We start from the raw sequence: 24,995 nt of genomic DNA on the forward strand, positions 1-24,995 counted from the left end.
GCAAAAAATAGCTGCAAAAATGAACAAATAAAAGTTAACAAGCTTTGAAAAATGAAAAAACTTCCCATCTGCCGGAATCAAACCTCCGATCTGGAGATTACCGGTCTACCGTTTTCCCAATCCTCGATGTGCTCACCGAATCTGCAAACGCTAGCCATCCATAAAGCGTATCGAACCACTTCGCAGCTATTAAATTACCAATATAATGCAGCAAAAGTGTTTCCGAAAATGCGAGTTGGGCTAAAAAAAAATCGATTGTGCAAAAAAAAGATTTGAGAACTTCGTGCTCTGGCACAGCAACCAGTTATTGATCTTTATACAAGTGGATACCGAGCGACATCAATAAAAAGAACCTCACCTTTTAGCACTCAATTAGCACTTAATGAAGACAAAAAGTATTTCATATATTAATTTTTTCATTCAGAAACGACTTGGTTATTATCGTAACTGATTGGAAAGAGATTTAATTTACATATTCACAAATGATTTACACATTAATTGAATACACGCAGAAACTTATAAGCTTCATTTCAGAGACTTCTCGTTCTTCCTATGAGGCTTTTGGACAGAGAGCTCCTCTGATCAATTAAAACGAAACTTTTTACTTTATTTTACAGTATTTAATTTAGTGCGTTACATTTTTAACTTGTCAGAAAGACAGCTGAAAGCTGAACAGAGTATATTATCATATTTTGAGAAAAATCGCCACATAAGTTATTATCTAGAATTGAAAAAAAATCAGTAAGTTCAACTTCAACTTTTAAGGAGCTCTATTGAGCTTAAATAATCACGCAAACACACAGCATCAACTATGAAATGGAGAAAACATGGATCTCAGCGTAGTCGTACGCAGCAACGGCAAATTTGGAGTTGCCTAAGAAGCAGCATCCAGTCAAAGTCATATTTTCCATGCAATCAGCATGAGCTAATTCCACCTGTGCATACGAACAATATAATCAACAGATTAATTATTAAAAACATTGAGCAAATTTTATACAATTTTGAACGTAACACACACTTACATCAAATTCCTCGTTGTCCATAGAACGAACTTTCCATAGTCGAAAGAATGTGTCTTCGCTAGCGGACAGCAACTAAACATTTCTCAACTAATGCACTAAACATTTTTCAACTAACTTTTCAATCAAAAACGGTGGCTGACTTAAACCAAGACATAAAGTAGGAGTTAAAGATAACGTTTACAACTATTTTAAAAGTTTCGATCTTTTGCAATGATAACCCTCGTGAACATTTGCAGACAACTAATTTGATGCAGGCATTCTGAAGTCAGAACAAGCAACAAAACGACAGGCAGTAATGATCTTACCGTCATGTCTTCTGAGAAGTCTATAGCCATGATAGATTTGCAGTGCGCGTTTATCTCCACTAACATAGAACCACAGTCAGCAGAAAAAAGAAGTATCTTTCCGAAAGCAAATCCGCCTGCTATTACGTTTTGTCGTATTCTTACTGAGTTACATGGATCGCTAAAACAGCTGAAACCAGTTTGAAACTAGTTATTTAAATCATATTTTAAAATTATTCACTGTAAAATATTAAAAATTAACTTATCATAATTCATGACTAAATCTTACTCTATATCTGTAAACCTGAAACCCTAGTGGTTCAGAGAATTGAGAATGAAGATTGAAATCAGTTGCTTTCTTCTCTCCTCTAACTTCGCAGTAAACTAGTATATCGCTAGATCTATTAAGACTAGGAAATATAGAAGTAAGATTAGGATTGGTATTAGACTAAGGAGTTGCACGAACCTATCCGGTCAAAAACAAAGAGCATGACGAGCAGACGGTGTCCTTATCCGAAATTACTCTATGAAAAGCCCACCCCGGACCTTAACTCACAGCTGAAGTTTTAGAAACATAAGACAAAAAGGCCTATGCAGGATTTTTTTATATTATCTTTGCATATCAAAGTAACGCAAAGAAGAGTATTTTATCAGATTTTCGAGATCTCATACTGAAGTCATCGATAAACAATTAGATAACAGATAAATGTCACTGAGTAAATAAAAGATTAACTTTTTTATCTCCATAATTTACACTTGAACAGATAAACCAGACAAACAGGCATGATATTTTGCCTTTTAGACAGACCTGGTAGAATTCACAGTTCATTCTGATTTATTTTGAGCTAATTATACCAAAAATCTTCAGTAATTTGCTAATAACTTGGTCTTTTTGCCCTTTACTCTAAGCGCACAAACGACAAAAACGGAAATAAGAAAGAAAACAGCTTTTTTAACACAGAGGCGAAGCTTCGCTTCGCAAACACTAGCCAGAACGCGATAAAAAGCAGCACTAGAAAGTGTAATAACAATAAATAGAAATGAGCTTCGAATTAGCAAAAACTCGGCTAGGTCCAGGATTCGATCTGCGACTATTGCAATCAAGAGATTTTGAGTCTCACGCACTAACCACTCAGCCACGCACACTTAACCACCGCCAAACACTAAATACAAAAAATCAGCTACATATGCCAATAAATTTCCAATGCGATTCAGCAAAAAGGGCATCAAATACAAAAAGACACAACTTTGCAAGTACTAATTTGGAATATAACAAACTGAAGGCATCCACTGAGTTAGAAAATTTCTGAAATCGAGTTTGTTGTTTGGAACAAATAGCTTTTTTTGGTTCATTTGATGAATGAAAATTATACCAACTGGCTGTACTTAAAAGCTGGTTATGGATCTTATTCACATACTGCAAAAAGCACTTTCACAATGAACACTAATATTTGCGACTTAGTTTGGAAAAAAAGAGTTCATACAATCACACAAGCTTTGGTTGTGTAAAAATGCACCAACTGCGTTAACTTATTACTATTCGAATGTCAAAGCAAAAGCTAACAAAAAGTTAGTTAAAGGTGCCCCAAACGTGGCATCAATAGTTGCGACTTCGGTTAGAAAAAAAAGAAGGTACTTAATATTACACTAAGCTGACGCTAGTATAAATAGCGTAAACTCATAACAATACTTTGAGCTGATACTGAAAACTGCGCTCAGCATACTCAACAATCGAAAGTCGAAATTGCAAATAAAGATGCTTGGTAGCTTGAGCATACACGCGAATCAATGGTAAAAAATATCAGAGAACAAATAATTTTAGCATGCACTCGAAAACTTTCAGATGCTCATTTAGTTTTTAAATAATCGACGCAATTAAAACATTATTCAGCAAAAAATTCAAAAAACACTTAAAAAAAACATATTGCAAATATTGATATATCAAAAAAATATATTGACAAAAAAAAACACAACAATCTGTGATCGGTTTGACAAAATCTAACAAAAAAACTGAAAACTTGGATAAATATGAATAAGCGTTAGCTCCATCGAGAAAGTTTACAGATCATATAATTCCTTCATCTAAGGAACATTTCCGCAGTATACAATTGCAATCGTTTTACCAACGCATCTTGTTTCATGCTTTAACAAAAAAAGGTAAATTCGAATAAGCAGTTTGAATTTTGAAAAAAAATTCTACAGTTATTTACCAAAAAAAAAAATGTTTATAATTATTCTCTTTGCCGTTTCTCACACATCTTATTTTTTATAGAAAAAGGGTGAAATAATCAATGAAACATTTTTGTTGACTTGAATGAATGAATTATGATTTCAGCCACCTTTTCAATCTTCCATTATAAATTTTCAACAAGGATAAAACAAGTTTTTTTAATTAAATTTTAATATTGCTCACTTTTTCGCTTAAAAATTTGTTTAACAAAATCTGACACTTTTTACCAATAAAAAGAAAATCTTGCAAAATTTTTTAAACCAATTTGAATAATCTGGGTTATCAAGTTGCAAAAACAGCACCTTTCGTTATATGCAAAAAATCAATCAGTTTTTTTAACTATTACCAAAATTGGTAGGCTTTGTGAGCCAATTCAATTACCCATGCGTTGTTTCTTTCTACGCGTCTAAGCTTAAAATAAAAATGGGCAACTAGCACCAGGAAAATAAATGAAACTAAAATCTATGAGTATTTAAAGCAAGAACTATTTGGGTGTGATTTTTCGGCGAGCGCGCGTATGATTATGAAATTGCAAATGTAAAATTTCTTATTTAATCACGAAGCACTTAACAAGAATTCACTCTATTTAGTTGGCGCTGACAAACAAAAGAAAAATAGGCAAAGATAAAAACCTATCCACGAAAACTGCACAGGAAAATTTTTTATTCCGTTTTTTTTATATAAAATTTTAGTCACAAAAGTAACTGTGGTATGATTTTTATGCACAGCAATCAAACATAAGCCGAACCATTTTGTCCGAACAAATCTTCAATTCAAGAAAAACAGAAGATACACAAAGTCAGGTCTAAAAAGAAACAAATTACACGAGTAAATCAACATTTACAAGTACAATAAAAATTACTAACAGTTCAAGAAAAACCGTGATGCAGTAACCAAGCCGTTAAAATATAAGCAGAAAAATGAAAGTCAATTTCAATTATCCAAAACAAACAAGGCCTGGCCGGGCTCGAACACCAGACCTTAGGATGCAAAGTCAACCACGTCATCGCTTGACCAAGTGTGAAAGAGTCTGAAGGCTATTTAGGTAGTAACTAAGCAATTTCAATTCATAGATGTGTATGAAAATCAAAGTACCCGGGAAGAAATCTACTACCCAATTAAAAGGCATTTTGCTCTCGCCAGTATAACAACTTACTAAAGCGTATATAACATCATATTGAATTGACTAACACAGCTTTAAACTGATAGCTAAATTACACAAAGATCACACATGCTTTGTTTCGAAAAACCGAACACGCCTAAAGAAAGTTAGAAAAGTATTAATGAACTCAAGGAAACGAAGAAAGGTTAACGATTTGAAATGACTGATCTTTTTTCATAAATGAAAGCGGATTAGATAAAAATGATCCTTAGGAAACTCTTTATCATGCAGGAATTCTATTTTCGAAGCATGTCATAATTTTTTTGCGAGCCATTTGCTTTTTAGTAATTCGAGTGGAACTTGTCCTCCTCTTAGCAAAAGAATTGGAGCGTGTACAACCTTGTGAACAACCTTTAAGACATATTCCGGAAAGAAACACGCGGCCAAAATGAATGATAAACAAGACTGCTCGTACCAGAGCGAAGCCCTGATTGTTCCGACTGTCTTTCAAGGTCTAGGGAGCAGCAAAAACATGAAAAAAATTAAATGTAACAAAAAAATGAATTTTTTTTTGTGAAACTTTTTTGTAAAACCCATCCCCCAACACGCCATATAAAGTGCAAATTACAAAAGTACACGCCATATAAAGTAGGATTTTTAAGACAGATTAAATCTCCGCTTACGCTGTAATAGCGCGAAATATATCGCGCGTTAATTGTCCCAAAGTGGCCAAAATGGCAATCTTTAAACCACCATAACTTTAAGAAGAAATGATCACAGGTAAAATATCTTTCCAAATTTAAGCTCAGGACAACAATACCTTTTGAATGATAAAAAAATCCGTCAAAAAGGCTAGTGAATGAGTCGAAATTTGTGTGAAGAAAAAACCACCCCGAGCACAAATATTCCGTTACTTTCGTTACGAAAGTCGGAACAATAACTTCGTTCATTAGCACTTAACGAGGGTTACTTGTCAAAACAAATTCAATTAGAAATTTAAAACAGAGCCAAAAGACAGGACAGTTGGAAAAGAGCCATGAACGCAAGTAAATAGACTTGCGTTTAAAAACTTCACATTCGAATTTAAAATACAAGGCCCTAAATCGCTAAATTTCCGAAAAATTACCAATGAAACTTTTCTTTGATAAAATTAACCCAGTTTGAGAAAACTGGTTCAATAAGTAAAATTTTTATTGAGCTGGGAAATCTGAAAATGAAAATCCGCTTTCGAAACTAGCAGTTGATCACGTTTTTTGTGACCTTCACAATTTTGATGTTCGATAGTAGAGTTTGCCTTCCTCTCAACAAAAGAAACAAACTGAACTTCCTGAAAAAGCAAAAAAACACAAAGTCTTTTAGAGTATTCACTACGCTTGTGACTGTTAATTAGAAAAAGAGGTAGAGTGAGCGTGAATCAGTGTTGCTGCTTAGCTTAACCTACTGCAACGAATTGTCTCCGTTTACAAACAGTCGCTTGGTTACTAAATGTGGCCTGTAGTGAATTATCACCCAGTCATTAAAATGACATCAAGGCATGAAGTTTTATTGTCTTGGAAGCCTTTCAATTGAAGTTCAACAAATATTTAACGTTAATGAGCTGAAATAAACAAATAAACTTTGGAAAGAAGTTTGAACTGCATCTGAAAGTTTTTTTTGTACTCACTCATCTTTTCTCTTCGCGCAGGCTACTGTCATGTCCGTTCTGTTCCACAGACAGATCTGTCCACTTTCGTCTGCAGACACAAATCTTTCTTCACGCTCTTCATTCGGCGAATACAAATCTGAGATTGGGAAGCCTTTGTGTTTTTCAGCTGAAAGAGTCCTGCCAATTGCGAACTTGTACCCATCGCCTCTGCCATCTCCCGCCCCGGGTGGTATGTGTGTGAATGTTAATATCTCACCACGAGCATTTCCTTGTAAAAATGGACCACATTGGTAGACATCCAAGCATACTTTTTTCAAGAACTAAAAAGAAAAATAATATAAAGATACCTATTTGAACGCTAGACTTTCCAACAGCAGTTATCCCTCTGACGAAGTCTGAATTTGTTTGTGGACCCGTATTTTTATCACTTGAAGGTGGACCCTTAGTAAGGGAATACCAAAAGGCGACTTCATTCTGACTGCTGTACATCTGAAGCAAAAGGAAGCATTGAAATTGTTCGTTTAGAGGCTTCTCTTTTCGATGTAATTTGAAAGTTACCTGGATTCCTTGATGCGATGTCATTACTAGATAGGTATCGTCAACTAACTCCACGAATTTAACCTAAAAAAAAGATGACAAGATATAAAAACTAAAAGGAAACTCAAAATTCCGCACAGAGAGCCAAAATTCTGAGTCGAAACCTGTTGAGCCGAAAACAAAACCCTTGTCATGAAAACTTGCATTAAATTTTAAACGTTTTAACGACCCATCTATTCTGAAACACGTAATCGCATGGGAAAATATTTGCCCTCGAAATTAGGCAATAAAGGCTGCAAAAAATAATTACAACCTGACACGGCCTTTGCCTAATCTAAATCTATATATTATTTAATTGCCGTTTCACTTGATACATATTTAAGAACTCAATGTTGACATGTTTTAAATTTTACAGGCGACAGGTAAAACGTTTTACCGCGCACACAAGTATTAATAATATGCTATTTTCAAATCGTCTGAATGAACATAACCTTTCTCAATATTTTTCACACTGTTTGTAGGTTCGCGTTTGCTCCAAAGTGTGTGCTTGCTTATTTTTTCTCTTTGATTTTATGAGTGCTGTTCTGAATTTATATACAGGGGCGGATTTAGGGGGGGCGGACTTAGGGGGGGGGGGGGGCGGCGGACGCTCCCCCTCAGGGATTCGACACCCTGCCGACCCAAAGGGTCCCCCCTTTGGTACTTTTTAAGAAACCCATTTTTGGCCGACCGACTTTAAAAGTTTTCTAAAGGCGCCTAGGGCGCCAATATTTACTAATTTTGAGGAGGGAGCGCGCGCCGAAAAACGCGATTTTTTGGTCAAACTTTTTCAAAAAAGTGCCTAAAAACACCTTTGTGGCCTGTTTTTTCAAAATTTTGCCTGCGGCGCTGAAATTTTGGGCATAAACAGGGACTAAACAGTGCTTAGGGAGAGCTCAAAAAATCAAGTAGGTCGACCCTAAAAAAAAGGTCGACAAAATTTTCGATTTTTTTTTGAAAATGCGCCCCTTCCCCCCTCGAGAAAATCCTAGATCCGCCCCTGTATGTATATATATATATATATATATATATATATATATATATATATATGGGCACCATTTAAAAACTTCCTGCCTCAAAAACACAAAAATTTGACCAGTCACATTTGGAGGCAAGATTCGAAACACCTGAGAGTACTCTGACAGTACCCAACTACAGGGTTAGGAATTTCAAATTAAAAAAAAATCACAAAAAAACGAAATATCTGGAAAACTACAAAGATTTGAACAACCACATTTGGAGGCAAGATTTGCAACCCCTAAAGGTAATTTGACAGCCCCCAACTACTGGGTTGGAAAATTCAAAATTTGAAGAAAAAAATTGTTTTCTGAAATTTTTTTAGAAAAAATCACTGAAAACGTCAGTTGTCAAAAACTACAAGAATTTGTGCCGTCATAATCAGAGGAAAAATTTGCATTTCCTGGAAATACAACGGAAGAGCCTCAATTTGGAGATGTGAACATCAAATTTTGTAAAATTAATTATAACTAAGTACTTTGAACACTTCAAACTAAAAGACATAACAAGCGTCACATCTCCGAAACTAGGAGCGTTTGAGCAAACGCATTTGGATCCAAGATTTGCAATTTGCAGCTCGTGATAGCACCTTTGCAGTACCTACACAGCCCCCACTACAATAATTGGCATTTCAAACTTTGATAAACAAAATTAAATTTATGTTTTCTTGAAAATTTTTTGAAAAAATCACAAAAATGTCTTGTCTCAAAAACTACAAAAGTTTGAGCAGTCATATTTAGAGTCAAGATTTGTAACCCCTGAAAATACTCTCAGAGTTTGCAAGTACAGGATGGAGATCTTCAAAAAAAATTAAGTTTTTAGAAATTTTTTTTCTAAAAATCATAAAAAACGTCATATCTCGAAAACTACAATTTAGAAATGAGATATGGAGGCAAGATTCGCAATCCCTGAGAGTACCCTGAAAGCAGCCAACTACAGGGTTGAGAAAATCAAATTTTGTGAAATTTTAAATTCAAATTTTCTAGATATTTTTAAAAATCTCCGAAATTGTATCTCGTAAACTAAAAGGATTTGGTTAATTTTATATGATGGAGGCAAAATTCGCAACACCTGGGGAATCCTTATAGCCTCCCACCATTGGGTTCCTTAACTCAAAACTGACGAAATAATCCTTGACATCAAACTGGAAAATTGAAAAAAAAATCTTAACCATTGCAATGTACGATAAAGCTTAAACGTGAGAAAATTCTTTCATTAGACATGCAAAAATATTACCTTGAAAAAGCTTAAACAGGCGAGATAGTGAATCCCGCATTTAAATATATAATAGATTCTGTCAAACGGTTACCATACATATTTAACAATTCAACTGTTCAAAATGATGCCGAAAAATTCGCCGAATACATCGAACAGGGTTTTGCTAAAGTAGAATAAACGTATCATCGACGCCCTCGAAGATGTACTGGCCATATCAAGATCTGGAACATGAACTGACCATATCAAGATCTGTGATATCAAAGGACCCAGGGAAACTATCGATGCTCCCCAATGATTTTCAATCGACAGGAACCATGTCGAAAGTTAAACTGAAAAAGGTGAATGATGCCTTTAAGGAATTGAAGAAGGACTTAGCTAGCATGGAGACCAACATGATGGATTTTGTGAAGCTTGACAAATCCAGATTTGGTTGGATTAACTCTTATGGACTAGGAAGAGGATAAGATGCGCTCAAACCTCAAAACGCAACGTGTCAGAAGAGACGGCTACAGAAACAGACAGCTATGAAAAAAGCGCCGACTGGTCTTAAAGCGCCATCCAGCTCAAATAGCCATTATTACAGTTACATCGAAAAAATTGTAAAATTGCCTCATGAGTGAAGATCACTTATTGAGCAAAAAAAATTGCAGTGACTTTACACGAAGTGTCTCCGAGGTTGTGAAATGGCAAACATGAAACGTGCTGACGATGTAAGACAGAAGACTCCGAACGACAAATAAACTTTGACTGATGCGTTATCGACCTCAAATAGTAAACACTAGAAATCAATCTTTGAAAAAAACTGACGAGATATCTCATTGAGTTAGGAACAGTTAGTGACAATTAATTTTGTTTAGTAAGAGAAGACGAGGGTATCTTTTTTACCATTGTCAACATCTCCTCCGCGGAGTTCTGCAGCTATACATTTTGAGGTTTCTCCAGATACCGTGAACCAAGATGAGCCCTTGTCGTCGGTGACTTCGTCGTTAGAGGATGAAAGGATGGGTGGGAACGAGGACGAGCGAGCTCAGACTCCGATACAAGATGTAGATGGGTCTGTAGAAGTTGCAGCTTGAACGTTCAAGAATTGAGCAGGTCAGAAGTGATACTTACCATTCCTACTGAATGGATATTCTATGAACAAAGTTATTTACGAGAAAATAGTCTAGTACCCTTTAGCAAAACCCTTGCTTTTTGCAAGGTTGGAAAACATTTTAAGCCGAAAAAAAATGACACATTTTGACAAACTAGGGCTACCAAAATTTCATTTTTCGTGTAGAGTCTCGATAGAGTAAATTCATGGCAAGAATGCCAGACAATTGAATATTAAATTAGCAAAGGAACAAAATTTACGAAGCGGAAACGAAGTTGACAATCATTCAGCAGATACGAAAAAGATATTTTATACAAAAAAAAAGATATTTTATAAATAAAAAAAAATCTTTTAAGTTTTAGGTACCTCTTAAAACTACAAAGAAAAACACTTGCACTTGCAATTACAAGGAAATCTGTAATATATTGCAGTAAAAATCCGGGATGAGTTAAAGCCGAGAATTTTTGAGCAGACACCAATTGAACCGAAACTTTTTTGTAATTAAAAAATTTAAGTCCCCTGAAACTATATTGAGCAACACTTGCACTTGCAACTACAATGAAAGTTGCTTACATGAGGCACGACTTAACATTAAGGCAAACGGACTCTGGGGTTCACGATTCAGCCGCGCTTTCTTTGATGTGAAAATTTTCAACCCCCATGCCAAAACATCGCGAAAACTGCATAAGGATGCATACAAATACCACGAAACGCTGAAGAACTCCAAATATCAGCAAAGAATTTTAAACGTAGAGCAAAGTAGCTTCTGCCCGCTTATTTTTGGATGCACCGGTGGCGCTGCTCCAACAGCCACGAGGACGATGCAGCGATTGGCCGAAAAACTAAGTGAAAAAAGACAAGAAAGCTATCGAGAATCTATAAACTACATAAAAACTAAAATAAGCTTCGCGCTCCTGAGGAGCTCTATACTTTGTATAAGGGGGTGCAGATCGCTACGCAAAGCTCAATTTATCGACAACTCCATAAGCGCTATTGTAGAGGAAGGACGGCTAAGATAAATTAACATTACGACGATGCATTTAATGCTGATTTATGAATTCATTGCTGATATATATGCATTTTTATATCGCTGGTATGGCCCTATCCAGCTTGTGCACTTACCGTAACTAAACGGAAGGGCCCCTTTTGTAATTTAGTTTTTTTTTTGTAAAAGGATTTGGATATTCGTAATTAGAGGCCAAATTTAAACTCGGTGAAATAACCACTGAAACTAATCTGGAAGATCGATAAAAAATTCTTAACCATTGTAATATACGACACAGCTTAAACATGAAAAAGTTCTTTCGTTAAATATGCAAAAATAATACGTTGAAAAAGCTTAAACATGGTGAGATGGTGAAGCCCGCATTTAAATTTATACTAAAATAGATAGATAGATAATAGATTATTAATGTGTATTTTAGTTTCAAAATTGATTAACATCTAAGCAGTTATATATAGATTACAAGAAATTCTGCTTTTGAATCTGAGAACGTTTCCAGCACCAGGGAAAGTTTTTTTAAAAACAACAAAATTAGTTTCACGACAACACCTGGAATCATTTCAATCAAAAATCCACCTCGAAACCATACCTGTGTTAAATGTGACATTATCGGTTGTGTTCCGCCAGATCGACTGATGAACTCTCTGAAATCCAGTAAATTTCCCATTTGACTCCTCGTGGCAGCTTGATTTCCTGCATAATCTGAACTTAATTTAGTTGCAAAAACTCCAGCTGTAAATCCATGGACTGTTGCGAAATATGTTTTTTCGCTGGTTTCTTTCTGTTCTCTTGCTGACAAGTTATTCGATAGAAGTGACGGGCTATTGAGCGTAACCACAACAGGCTCTCTTTCTACAATCATTATACGCTGAAAAAATCTATATATCTGAGTCCAAAAAAGAAAGGTCGCAATAATAGAAGCAACTAAAATTTCCTTTATCTGATCATCTACACAAAAATCCTTAGAATTGTATGGAGATAATGTGCCAGTCGGTCATATTTGGAAGTTTGACCTTGAGAAGAGCAGAAAACACTTGATTTTGGAGTGAAATTTAATTTTTCAAAATTTCGAATGGAACATGTCATGCACGATTTTCTCGCGATAACTGAAAATCAGAAAAAGAAATGAGAACAATTTCAGAACAATTGCGGGAAAGTTGTCAGATAAAAACGAGTGTGAAATTGCAATTCGCAATTTCCATCATAGTGAACAAGAGTAGAGCTGTCCTATCTGAAATAGAAGACAGAGTATTCCCGAGAGAGTAATTATTCGAACTGGACCAGAGTGAACCTTCGACGGAAAGGTGGACAGCTTGAGTGTCCCAATGGTCCACATAAAACTTCGTTCTTGAGTTCAAACTTACCCTTACCATTCAAACTGATAAACATTGAACTTATCTAGTTACTTTAGTTAATTCTAGAGTTGCTCACCCATTTAATTACTTCCTGTGCTTGAGCGCATCAACATGTGAGTCCTTAATTTAAATTTCTAGAGTGTGTTTTATGATTGTTATGTTGAGGTAAGGCGAGTTTTAGGTTGATCCATCTGAAATGGATCAAAGTTCCACTGTCTAATAAAAAAGCAACTTAACGGATTGTTCCAACCCGGTTTTTAACGGCGTTCATGTATTTTGGGTATTTTGAGACCTAAGTATGGGGACGTTCTTAATTCTAGAGTGGGGGGATATTTTGGTAGTAGCCTTAAGCAGTAGCGGGTCGTAGTCTCATGTCACAAGCGAACCGAATTGGCTCCGACTGATTTGAGGTGGAAAAACACAAGAGATAGTGTCCCTGACTCCCGAGCCAATAGTTATAGGGCCTATTTTTCTTAAGCCTCATGTGTGACTGCAGTAGACGAATGTTACATAGTGTTTTTATGGCGCTCCTGGGTGTTTACGACATCAAGACTACGGAGTCGAACCCACTTGAGACAGCTTCGGGCTGAATGCCCATTCTAGAGTACCGGCGGTACGCTTCGACAGGAACGTGCAAACCTTCCGGTTGTACCGTGATAGCTTTTTAAGAAAACTCGAGAAAATTTCCTGGTACGCTCTCCGAACGAGGCTTAGCTAACCGAGTAAAGGGGGCAACTAGGGGGACAAAAACACGAGCAAAAAGACAAAAAGCAAAACAAAAACCAAAAAAGAATAGAAAAAGGAACAAAAACCATAAAACGAAAAAAGACAGTGACTTTGACACCAGATTAGTTGGATCAAACCTTTATATTAATTAAATAGTATACCCATACTGTTTTACAAGTTCGATCGTTTCGATCAACCTAGCAATTTAAACCAGTAAACTGAATAAAGTGCCCGAAGTGGGGCGTTGTCAAGGGTTTTCAGATAGCTTGGAACTTAGCTGGACCAATAGGAGACTTGACTGGAAGAGGTGACCAGCCGAGTGGGAAAGTGGTTCAGGGACACTTGAGCTGAACCAATAGGAGACTTGACTGGAAGAGGTGACCAGCCGAGTGGGAAAGTGGTTCAGGGACACTTGGCTGAACCAATAGGAGACTGGACTGGAAGAGGTGACCAGTCGAGTGGGAAAGCAGCCAAGAAGGATTTGGCAATTCTCGAGTTCTCAAGTTGGGCAGAACGGGTATCGTTAGAATCCACATTACATTATAGGAGATAAGTGTAAAATTGGATAAGCGAAATCCCCCAGTTTTGAGGAACGTTTTTACTTGAGCAGGCCTGGAAACAGGTCTACGGTTTTCTCTTGAGAGGTTTAGCACCCGGCGCTTAAAGTAATTTTTAGGCTTAAGAAGGGGGGCTAGAAAGGGGGGAGGTTAGAAGGGGGACTGGTTAGGCTAGAGGTTGGCGGTTGTAAATTGCAAAAAGGGGGAAATTAGAGTAACTAATTAGTCGACATCGTTGACTTAGTTACATTAGAAATTAACACGCGTTGGTAATATTAGGTGGAGATCCAAAATCCAACTCGAGTTAAGGCTGGTACGCTGGTTGGTTTGGTAGGGGGGACCGGATATAGACAGCTTTTGTGATACCCCATAAGATCACTAGTGGGGGGAGGAAAACGCGTGGCAATTAGGTACCAGACATTTTTTTTAGACGAAAGGTAGACATTGGTCACCTTTAAATTTTAGGTGGGCTCATTTTTCTGTTTTTATTATTTTTCTTACTTAAAATTTTTGTTGCATTTTATTGAGGATTTGTGTTTGGTTTTATACGAACAGGTGATCACAAGATACCTGCGCACCTACATTGAAATAGAAACAACCAAAAAGAAGAGGGGGGTCAGCATTTGGCTTTTAAGAGAGGTTTTTTGGGAAAATTTTACTAGAGCTTGAGTGGTGGTACAAGGTACGGTGGTTCAAGAAGACCCTACAACGAGGAAGACACTCCGTGACGAGTATTGGGACAAGACCGAAGAAGTCTTGGGACAGAGCAGTCTTGGGATAGTGGTCTTGGGACAGGGTCTTGGGACAGTGGTCTTGGGACAGGGTCTTGGGACAGTGGTCTTGGGACAGGGTCTTGGGACAGTGGTCTTGGGACAGTGGTCTTGGGACAGGGTCTTGGGACAGGGTCTTGGGACAGTGGTCTTGGGACAGGGTCTTGGGACAGTGGTCTTGGGACAGTGGTCTTGGGACAGGGTCTTGGGACAGGGTCTTGGGACAGGGTCTTGGGACAGTGGTCTTGGGACAGGGTCTTGGGACAGGGGTCTTGGGACAGTGGTCTTGGGACAGGGTCTTGGGACAGTGGTCTTGGGACAGTCTTGGGACAGTGGTCTTGGGACACTAGTCTTGGGACACTAGTCTTGGGACACCAGCCTTGGGACACTGGTCTTGGGACACTACCCTTGGGACACTAGTCTTGGGACACTAGTCTTGGGACACCAGCCTTGGGACACTGGTCTTGGGACACTACCCTTGGGACACTAGTCTTGGGACAGTAGTCTTGGGACACTAGCCTTGGGACACTAGTCTTGGGACAGTAGTCTTGGGACACTGGTCTTGGGACACTACCCTTGGGACAGTAGTCTTGGGACACTAGCCTTGGGACACTAGCCTTGGGACAGTAGTCTTGGGACACTAGCCTTGGGACACTGGTCTTGGGACAGTAGTCTTGGGACACTAGTCTTGGGACAGTAGTCTTGGAACAGTGGTCTTGGTACAAGGGTCTTAGGACACTAACGGAGAGTACTGTGATAGTGACGAATAGTCTTGGGACGGTATAGAAATTGAAGTCAAATTACAACAAGTGCGTTTTAAGACAGAATAAGACAAATCGAAATAGGTAGGGTTAAGACCAAATTAAGGAAAATTTTTCGGAGGTTTTAGAAAGAGAATTGGATAAGGTTTTTAACACGTTGTACAGAATTTGTTACCACAAAAAAATATTTTTTTTACCCTTAGAATAGAATCGTGTATATAATAAAATTGTAAATAGAAGCAGTTGTAAATAGAAATAATGAGGCGGAGTAGGGTACCGGTGCTCGAAAAAAGGTCAAGTGGATCAAACACGAAATATAATTCATCGCTGCGCGGAACGACATCAACGGGCCCAAAGATAACGAAGACGAACTTTTCAGTTAACATGGTCAGCACAAGGAGTACAGCGGAGAACAGGGCGAAAGAGGGCACGGAAGGGGAGCGAGTAGAACCCACCATCGAGATTGATCTAGAGACACCCGATCAAAGTGTGGATGAAACAAGGAAGATGGCGACAGAGTCAACTCCAATGCCCAATGCAGAGGAACCGAACCAGAAACCCATAGAGTTCTCACCGATAGATGACGCGGAAGATGCAATAGGCAACACCGAAGAAACGGTGAAAGAAGACTCTCAAGTAAAGAGGACATCTTTTACGGAAAAATTGGGAATAATGTTCGGAATAAAAACAAAAGAAAACGTGACTGAAGAACCAAAAGCAGAAAGAGCACGAACGTTTGGGACAGTGAGCACGAAGACCTCAGAAGCCAATCCAAGAGAGGAACAAGCTAAAGCAGAGGCTACGGCCGAAGAGAGACCGACAGCTGACCATGAAGAGACTAACATTGAGCTGGGTGACTTGTTGGCGAAATTAAATCAGATTGACAAAAGACTTAAGCACAGTGAAGAAGACAGAGAGGTGATAAAAAAGGAGATAAGATACAACAAGCACGAGTATCTAGACAGTTATTTTAACCTAGCTAAGGCAACAGATGAGAGACTCAAGGAAATGTCAGATAAGGTAGAAGCCACCAATGAAGAACGAGAAAAGAACATCAAAACAGACATGCAACAGTTGAAGAACCGATATGATGATGTCAACAGCCAATTAGGGAGCCTGGAAAGGAGAATGGACACAATGAGCAGGAGTCAAGCCGAGAGTTCGTGTGAAATACAGGCAAAGTTGGATGCAATCTTGAGAGGTTCTACTCCACAAGAAAGACCGGCAGCGGATCGTACGCAAAGCACCAGAGTTGACTTTGTAGAACCACAAGGAACAAACGGCAATCGACACCGTTGCCCTTAACCAGGGATGCGATAAGCATAGCACCAACAGCTGCGAAAACAATAATGAAGAATGGAACGTCGAATACAACGACTGCTCCGGGAGATTCAACAGCTAACAGCAACACAGGACCGGATGCTATGACATGGGCCAGCACTTGGGAGATGATGAACAGGACTCTAGAGGCCTTCGCCACGAGGAACACTGACTCGAGCGACAGGAGAGAGGGAAAATCAAGAAAGACATTCAAGAAGCCAAAAGAATTCAAGGACGACTCTGATGGATGCATTGACACTTGGGTGGAAGTGATGAGATTACATCTAGAACAAGATAACTTGAGTGACGAAAGACAAGCATGTACAGCCATACTGAGCAACTTGGAAGGAACGGCATTAAAATGCGTGGTCGCAAAGAAGGAGGAAGAACGCGACACCGCGGACAAGATCTTCGAGATATTGCTGAATCGGTTCGGGTCAGGCATGAAGGGTCACCAAGCGATGATGCGATTTGAAAAGAGAAGGCAGAGGGACGACGAGTCAATAGATCGGTTCCTAGATGACCTCGAGAGCTTGAGAAGGAGGAGTGACCCAGAGGAGTCGACAAATAGACGGAACTTTAGCATTGCCTCGAAGTTCATCGATGGGGTGAAAAGTGATGACTTAAGGACAATGTTAGCAACATACTACACATTGTCGAAGGACAGCGCACCCACCCCAGAAGAAATGAGACAGAAATCAAGAGAATACATGCTGATGAAACCTAAGAAGTACTCATATTCCGAAAACAGGAACACGCAAGGGGGAAGCCAACCCCAGAGGTCATCATGGTACAAACCTAGAGATGATATGGACAAGCGCAGATCATGCGCGAACTGCGGGTCAGCGGATCATCATGTGGCTGACTGCACAACGTACAAACAAGGCATGAAGAGCCTAGGTTATGCACCGGATGAAGAGGATATGAGCCAGATGGAGGAACACGAGTACTACAATGGCTTAATCATCAAGATAGGCGCCAGATGCTTCTTCTGTAACCAGGAGGGGCACTTCAGAATGGATTGTCCCTTGTTCTGGGAAGCGGTCAAGGACCAGAATCACCCCAAACATAAGTTGGCATTAGCGGCGGTGCAGAATCAGCGGAACAGGCAAAACGAGTTCGAATCTAGGAACTTAGGGGCACCAAACACCGAATTGCCGACGAAGACAGTGAAAGCTGTCACACATGTTAGCGGTGCGTTAGACTCCGCAGCCGGAAGCTCTCTAGAGATAAATTATGAGAAAGCGGCGACGGAAGCAATTGCCAAAGTGAAACAAGATCTGGCAGCGAAAGAAATAGAGCAACGACTAAAGTTGGAGATCGAAAGACAGAATTTTAACGAAGCATTAACCGGATCGAACTCAATACCAGAGGCTAGAACGGGCTCAATGAAGACCGGGAATTGTAACACCGTGAAAATGGTGACAGGTAAACCTTTTGGAATATCGAAAATCGGAGCAAGAATAATGTCGATAATCACAGTGGGCGGACACGAGGTAACCAGAAACTTGAGCGAGCCGAGCGACCAGACGATAATGCACATTGACGTGTATGCAGACTACTTGAGTGGAATAAGTCCACAAACGACTTCTAGAGCGCTCAGGGCACTACTCACGAGAGGGGGCAGCAAATCGGTACGTGTTGATAATAGGTACACTGAAGCTTATGGTCCACACGAGGTCATGCTAAATATAGATGGAATCAACATCTATACCAAGACGATGATAACATGCGACGAAGACCTAATTGGACAAATCTATGTAGGGAAAGAAGAGTTGAAAGTAAGATCGATCGGACACTGTGCCATGCTTGAAGAAGATGCAATGCACATCGGGACGGAAGCAGACGTGACAGGGCACGTGCTAGAAATAAATGGCAAAAAGACTCAGTTGCGTGGATTACTTGACACGGGAGCAGTCTTGAGCGTCATACCAATCGAAACATGGGAAAAGATGGGCTTTGACAAAGGTGACTTGATAGACTCGAGAATACGGCTGTCAGCTGCAAACAAAGGGGCCCTACGGGTGCTGGGCAGGACGCCGATAATAGCCCTCAATTTGGGGGAACGTAACCTGTGGATGAGCTTCATCGTGGTAGAAAACCTAGATGAATCTGACCAATTCATTTTGGGCAGAGACTTCATCAGGAATTTCGACGTAGCGATTGATCTAAATAATGCAATGTTCAGGATACGGAACCCGGATAGGAGGTACGCAATCAAACCGGTAAATTTAATAATGGCGAATGAAAACAAAGCACCGGTATTCTTGAGTAGGAGAGTGAGGTTAAAAGCTAATGAAGCGGCAATCGTAAGCTTGAGGATGAAAAATTATAATGAACTAAGTGACAACAAGCAAGTGTGTATAGTTCCGAATCCCAATAGTCAAAGCGCTGCTGTTTTAGGAAGATCATTTTCGATAACGAAGAGCGGCCTCTGCGTCAGTGTCTTGTTGAATACCCTTGATATACCGATCACGATACAGAGAGGGAGGAAGCTGGGATATGCGTTACCGGTTAAAACTCGATATGAAACAATTGAAAACTCAAAACAAAATGAAGTTGTTGATTGTCCCAACCACAGGGACAAAATTTGTATCTTGAGACGATTGCAGAGAATAAAAGATTCTTCAGGTCTTATCAAATCACTTAAGTCAGAAACGGACGATGGGCTTTCGAGCTGTTCGAACTTTCCAGAGCGACCCACACTAGATGAAATGCAAATTGATAAACCGGTTCTGCCGGAGATTGAACACTTAAGGGGCAAACTGAAAGATGAACAGCTCGAAGCTATCAAGGACGTACTAGAGCGAAACGAGGAGGTCTTTTCAAGGCATAAGGCGGATATCGGGTGTTGTAATTTTGTTGAACATGAAATTGAACTTGAGGAAAACGCGGTACCACACAGGGAGGGGGCGAGGCGCATGACCCCACACAAATCGGACGCGTGTAGAAAAGAAATCGAAACGTTACTAGAGTATGACATGATAGAACCATCCAAGTCACCGTGGGCGTGTGGAGTAGTGATGGCCAAAAAGAAAGGCGACCAGTTAAGGTTTTGTTGTGACTTTCGATACCTGAACTCCGTCACGGTGAAGGATGCCTATCCCATACCTAGAATTGATGAGAGCCTCTCGAAGTTAGGTGATGCGAAATTTTTTACGACTCTTGATTTAGGCTCGGCCTTTTGGCAGGTACCATTAAGGAAGCAAGACAGGGACAAGACAGGGTTCGCCTGCGAGTTGGGTCTGTTTCAATGGAAACGGATGCCGTTTGGACTCTGCAATGCAACAGCCACGTTTCAGCGGCTGATGGCACACGCGTTGATAGGCGTGACGAAGAAGTACGGCAACCTGGTAATGTGCTACGTGGACGACGTGGTAATAGCAACGCCGACACTAGAAGACCACATCGAGAGGCTTGACGAGGTGTTCGCGTGCATGAAAAGATCGGGGCTGAAGTGTAAACCATCAAAGTGCGAGATACTCAAGGACTCGATTAAATACTTGGGAAGGATGGTAGATAAGCACGGCATCAGACCTGATCCAGACGCCGTGGAAGCAGTCCTAACCTGGAAATCACCGAAGACGGAGCACCAGCTGATGAGCTTCCTGGGTTTCGCCAACTATTATAGAGAATTCATCAAGGGCTATGCGGACAAGGTATACCCGATGCAACAACTAATGAGACATAAGGGCAAGAAGTTCACGTGGAACAACGCGGCAGAAGAGTCATTCCAGAGAATAAAGAAAGAGCTATGTGAGGCACCAGTACTGGGTATGCCGACAGAGAAGGGGATGTACGTGCTAGACACGGACGCGTCAGTAGTCGCTATTTCTGGGATTCTCCATCAAGAACAAGAATGGAATGGGAAGACAGTCTTGAGACCAATAGCATACGGGAGCAAGGTCCTAAGTGACACAGAAATGAAGTACGGAGCACCGAAAGCAGAGATGTTCGCGGTGGTCACCTTTGTCGAAAAATACAGAGCATACCTAGGCAGTGAGCCCTTCAAGCTGCGAGTCGACAACCGAGCACTAAGCTGGCTGAAAACGTACTCAATGGACCAGAGCTATATTGGGAGGTGGATAGTTCGCTTGGATGGATACAACATGATAATTGAGCACAGAACACGAGATAAACATCAAAATGCTGACAGCTTGAGTAAGAAGACGGAGTTCTACGAGAGGCAAGAACAAAGAGAGGCGGACAGACCTGAGATCAAAGACGGCTTCTCCTTCATGGACAAAGAAACGTACGACAGTCTTCCACTCACGAGATGGCTGGACAAATCAGGCAAACCGATTGAAGATCATCCCGAATTGCCGAAAGAGCCTCTTGAAAAGACCATCTTGAAGAAAAGCAGAGGGATTCCGATAGGAATAATGCTCAAGTCCAAGATCGTGAGGGAAACACTTAAGGCAAAAGGTTATGATCTCATCCTGGTAGAGGAGGGAACGGTCCGAATAGATGAAGACTTAATGAGGTTGCTTGAGAAACTATCAGATGACAAGCCCGTGATCCAAGGGAAAGGTCAGGAGGCACCGGAACTAACCATACTTCGGAGAGAAGAAACAGTGAACAATACTGACGTCCCAAAAGGAAGCATCACTGATAGCAAGGAAGTTGTGCGATCACTAGTTGAAAAAATCCCCGAAAAAATTCTGGAACAGACAAAAGTCAGGGATAAGAAAGTAACATTCAGAGAAGAAGTTGAACACCTGGGACTAGATCAAGAGTCCGGGGAGTGGTCCAGATTCATGGAAGAAGACGAAACCGGAGAAGGGAAATTGTCCGGGGAGCGTGAAGAATGGGATGAAGACTCGGATGAGAGCAGCGAAGACCAAGACAGTCTATGCATGATACTGGCGGAAGAGAAGATAAGACAGCACGACAGGGAATTACAGACGGATCCATCTTCAGGGACGTACAATCTGGAAATACAAGAGGTACGAGGTGGTGAAGAGCTCGAGAAAATAGCAGTTTCAAGAAAACCACTAAGGGAACTATCGTGCAACTCAAACGTCAGAACGAATCTGGTACCAGAAGACGACATGAAAATCGTGAAAAGGATGATATGTGTGAAGCTGAGCGATGACATCCACAACCCTGGTGAAATGAATGGACAGATCATGGCGCTAAAGGAGCACGTTAAGGCGAGATACAGGCTGTCTGACCTAATAAGGGCCCAGAAGAATGACAAAATGACAAGTAACCTCTCCAAATGGATCCATTCGGGAGTCAAGGAGAAGGGGGAACTTGAGGAAGACAGCTACAAGATCTTGAGCCAGTTCTACAAAGAAAAGAGAGATTTACTTTATCACACAGCTGAAGGGGTGGTAGCGTGCAAGAGAAGAGATGAGGAAAAAATATTACACAAACACAACCTCATCATACTACCACAACTGTACCAAACGGAAGTGCTTTTCAGATCACACGACCAGATGGGCCATCAGGGGATAGATAAAGTACAACAAAGGATACTTCACAGATTTGACTGGCCGGGAATGAGAAAAGCTTGCGAGAGGTGGGTGAATGCCTGCCTAGCATGCCTTCAAGTAAAAGACCCAAGGAAGATGAAGTTTCCCCTCAAGTCTGTCGAGAGTTCGGAATTCAATGAAGTGGTGCAGATAGACCATCAGAAAATCTGCATGACGGAGTCGGGTTATAACCAAATACTAGTTATAATAGATCACTTCACCAAGTTGGCGGAAGCGGTTCCGTGCCAGACAGCCTCAGCAGAGGAGACATGTGATCACCTGATAACGCATTGGATATCGCGATATGGTTGTCCAATGACTTTCCAGTCAGACAACGGCAAGGCTTTTGTGGGGGACTTGACAAAAGAATTGATGAAGAGATCACACATTGCTCAAGCACACTCGACGACCTATCATCCACAGACCAATGGGTTGGTAGAGAGACAGAACAGGACACTGGTCAACATGCTCAGGGTGTACTGCTCGAGATACATGACGGACTGGGACAAATACCTGCCACAAGTAGTAGGAGCCTATAATAGTACTCAGCACTCAACGACGGGTATCAGTCCTTTCATGATGTTGACAGGCAGGGAAAGGGCAATGCCTCTAACATTCTTCTACCCGGAGTACGAGGGGAAGAGGACGTCACCTCAAGCATACGTGAAGGAAGCGATCAAAAGACAACAAGAGCTAAACGAGCTATGTCGGAGAAACACGGCGCAAGCGCAAATGAGGCAACGCAAGAAATATGACGAAAAGATACTAAGAGCAAAGCCATACGAAGTGGGCCAATACGTGTGGGTCTTCCAAAATGTCATACCGCCCAAGCGAACAAAGAAACTACTCAAGAAATGGAGAGGACCGTTCATGATTACGGAAGTACATCAACAAGGACGGTTCTATCGCTTGAGTACAGGGCGAGCAGCACATTACGAAAATCTGAAGCCTCATGTCCCGTCCCCGGAGGACTGGTGCCTACCAAAAGACATGGAAGGTCTTGAGTACCTGGTGGTGGAACCAGCGTGCGAGGTGAATGAGAAAGGCACTAGAGAGAAAAATGATGGTAATGAGAACTTGAGTTTGGACGACAACGAAAAGATAGAAGTGGAGTCGGATGCAGGTTCATTTGTAGAAGAAGACTGGAACGACCCAGAGCAAAACGAGGTACCGAAGTGGATGGAGCCGGATCGACCAACACCACCGGAAACCAGGACTGGCAATCGTAAACGCACAGGCATGAGGTACAATAGGTACGGGGATGACTTCTTGATCGATAAGATACAGCCAGACAAGTTGGGCGATGAACTACTAAGCGCAGGCGAACTGGAAGCCGAAGAGGAATGGCAGGTCATTGACGATGGTGGACATTATCCGCAGGATGATTACTCGACGCCAGAATTGGAGACGGATCTCGAGCAGAGTGAAATAGAAAGGAGGGAGAACACGAACTTGAGGATTCTAGAGTGGATGCGTGATGTCAAAGACGAGAGCCGCGAAGGACAAAGCATTCATCAAATCGATGTATCAGCAGCAAATTACATGAAGACAGAGGACCCTCTTTTCGGATGGACAGCAACAGACAGGCCACTGGACATCCCCAAGGACAATTCAGACCCGACTACATCGACGGGGACGTCGATAAATATTTTTGTCCGGGGAGTGGGGGTAGGACTTACCCACACCGAAAATTTGATGATAAAGAAGCTCAAGGAAGTGAGGGAAACAAGCGGATTGGAACTGGAGGAAGAAGAACCAGAGCCTACCATAGGAAGGAATTTCAAAACGAAATTCGAAATACCCAATGAATACTCAGAGAACATCATGATAACGGATAGCGACTTCATCCTGTCAAACAGGACCAGCGCGATCTGCATCACGGCGGACATGAGTTTCAAATCAAGATTGGAGGCTGACTTCAAAAGAGAGTACCAGAACGTAGAGTTTCTGTTTAGACAGAGGCCAGGACTGGGAGGCATGGCAGCGCTTCCACCGTCAGTGGCACAGGTCCCGGGCAAATACCTCTGCTTCCTAGTAACGAGAGTCAACGACAGAAACACAATTGATCCCGAACACGTGATATTGGCACTGACAAGACTACGTGACTTCATGATTGAAAGAGGAATAGTGGAGGTCTCGATGCCGGTGTACGACCCAAACAGGGGCAAACTGAGCTCGAGATAATGGTGCATCTTCACAAGAAGTACTACTTGAGCATCGCCTGAGTCGGGTACATGGAGGTATCAGGTCGGGTGTGAGGGAGGAGTCTTGAGTTAGGTACTGGGGTGCGGCGCAGGTAAAAGGATCTTAAGATGTGATTGGCATGACAATTGAATTTTAAAAGAAAGAATTGATGGTGCTAAAACATAAAATGAATCTGCATGTTCTTAAAGGAAAATCCAATCGAATTGCTTTAAGTGATATGAGAATGATAAGATTTTAACCATATGGGTAGAAGGGGGGTCTCTAGGTTAGGAACGTGACATGCTAAGTTTTAATAAGCTTTCTGTTTTCAGATCGAGTTTGAAAAACAAAGTTGAAAGTCCAACTACACTCAAGCGAGAAACAAAAAGAGAGAATCTTGATTGAACACGCGATAATCCGAATCTACAGCAAGTAGTTGCAAGAGAACATTTCTAGAGAATTCTTGAATTGGGTAATACTTGAGTTGGTAAGGTAATTCTTGAGTTGGTAAGGTAATTCTTGAGCTGGTTAACATCTACCTATATACATCCCGAAGTTGCAAAAATGGCAGACCGATTCTGGAACTCCGTGCCCGCGGCTCTGAAGAAGCCCACTCTTGACGAGCTGTACAGACGCTTGAGGGACCTGGACTACA

At 40.7% G+C, this 24,995-nt stretch overlaps 2 protein-coding genes across 3 annotated transcripts in view; both read right to left on the bottom strand.

The window, feature by feature from the left end:
* The window catches only part of LOC134839138 (transcription factor Dp-1-like), a 367,543-nt gene that overhangs the window by 35,551 nt on the left and 306,997 nt on the right, over positions 1–24,995 (bottom strand). The window lies entirely within an intron of this gene.
* On the bottom strand, positions 810–6,865 carry LOC134839879 (WD repeat-containing protein 54-like). The gene is made up of 4 exons (XM_063855504.1): positions 6,842–6,865; positions 6,302–6,603; positions 1,328–1,496; positions 810–935 (listed from the first exon to the last, which is right to left on the bottom strand). Exons 1-4 carry the CDS (start codon positions 6,863–6,865, stop codon positions 810–812), a joined length of 621 nt encoding a protein of 206 aa, XP_063711574.1.

This window comes from Symsagittifera roscoffensis, chromosome 2 (genome assembly GCF_963678635.1).
Source record: "Symsagittifera roscoffensis chromosome 2, txSymRosc1.1, whole genome shotgun sequence".
NCBI lineage: Eukaryota > Metazoa > Xenacoelomorpha > Acoela > Convolutidae > Symsagittifera > Symsagittifera roscoffensis.

Bases quoted from the DNA above. Each gene is read 5' to 3' on its own strand.
- LOC134839879 (XM_063855504.1), bottom strand. From the start codon at position 6,865: ATGACATCGCATCAAGGAATCCAG. The intron at 1,497-6,301 runs GTGAGTACAAAA...AACTGGTTTCAG, and splicing joins TGCGCGAAGAGAAAAGATGA to CTGTTTTAGCGATCCATGTA. The intron at 936-1,327 runs GTAAGATCATTA...TCGTATGCACAG, and splicing joins ACTTCTCAGAAGACATGACG to GTGGAATTAGCTCATGCTGA.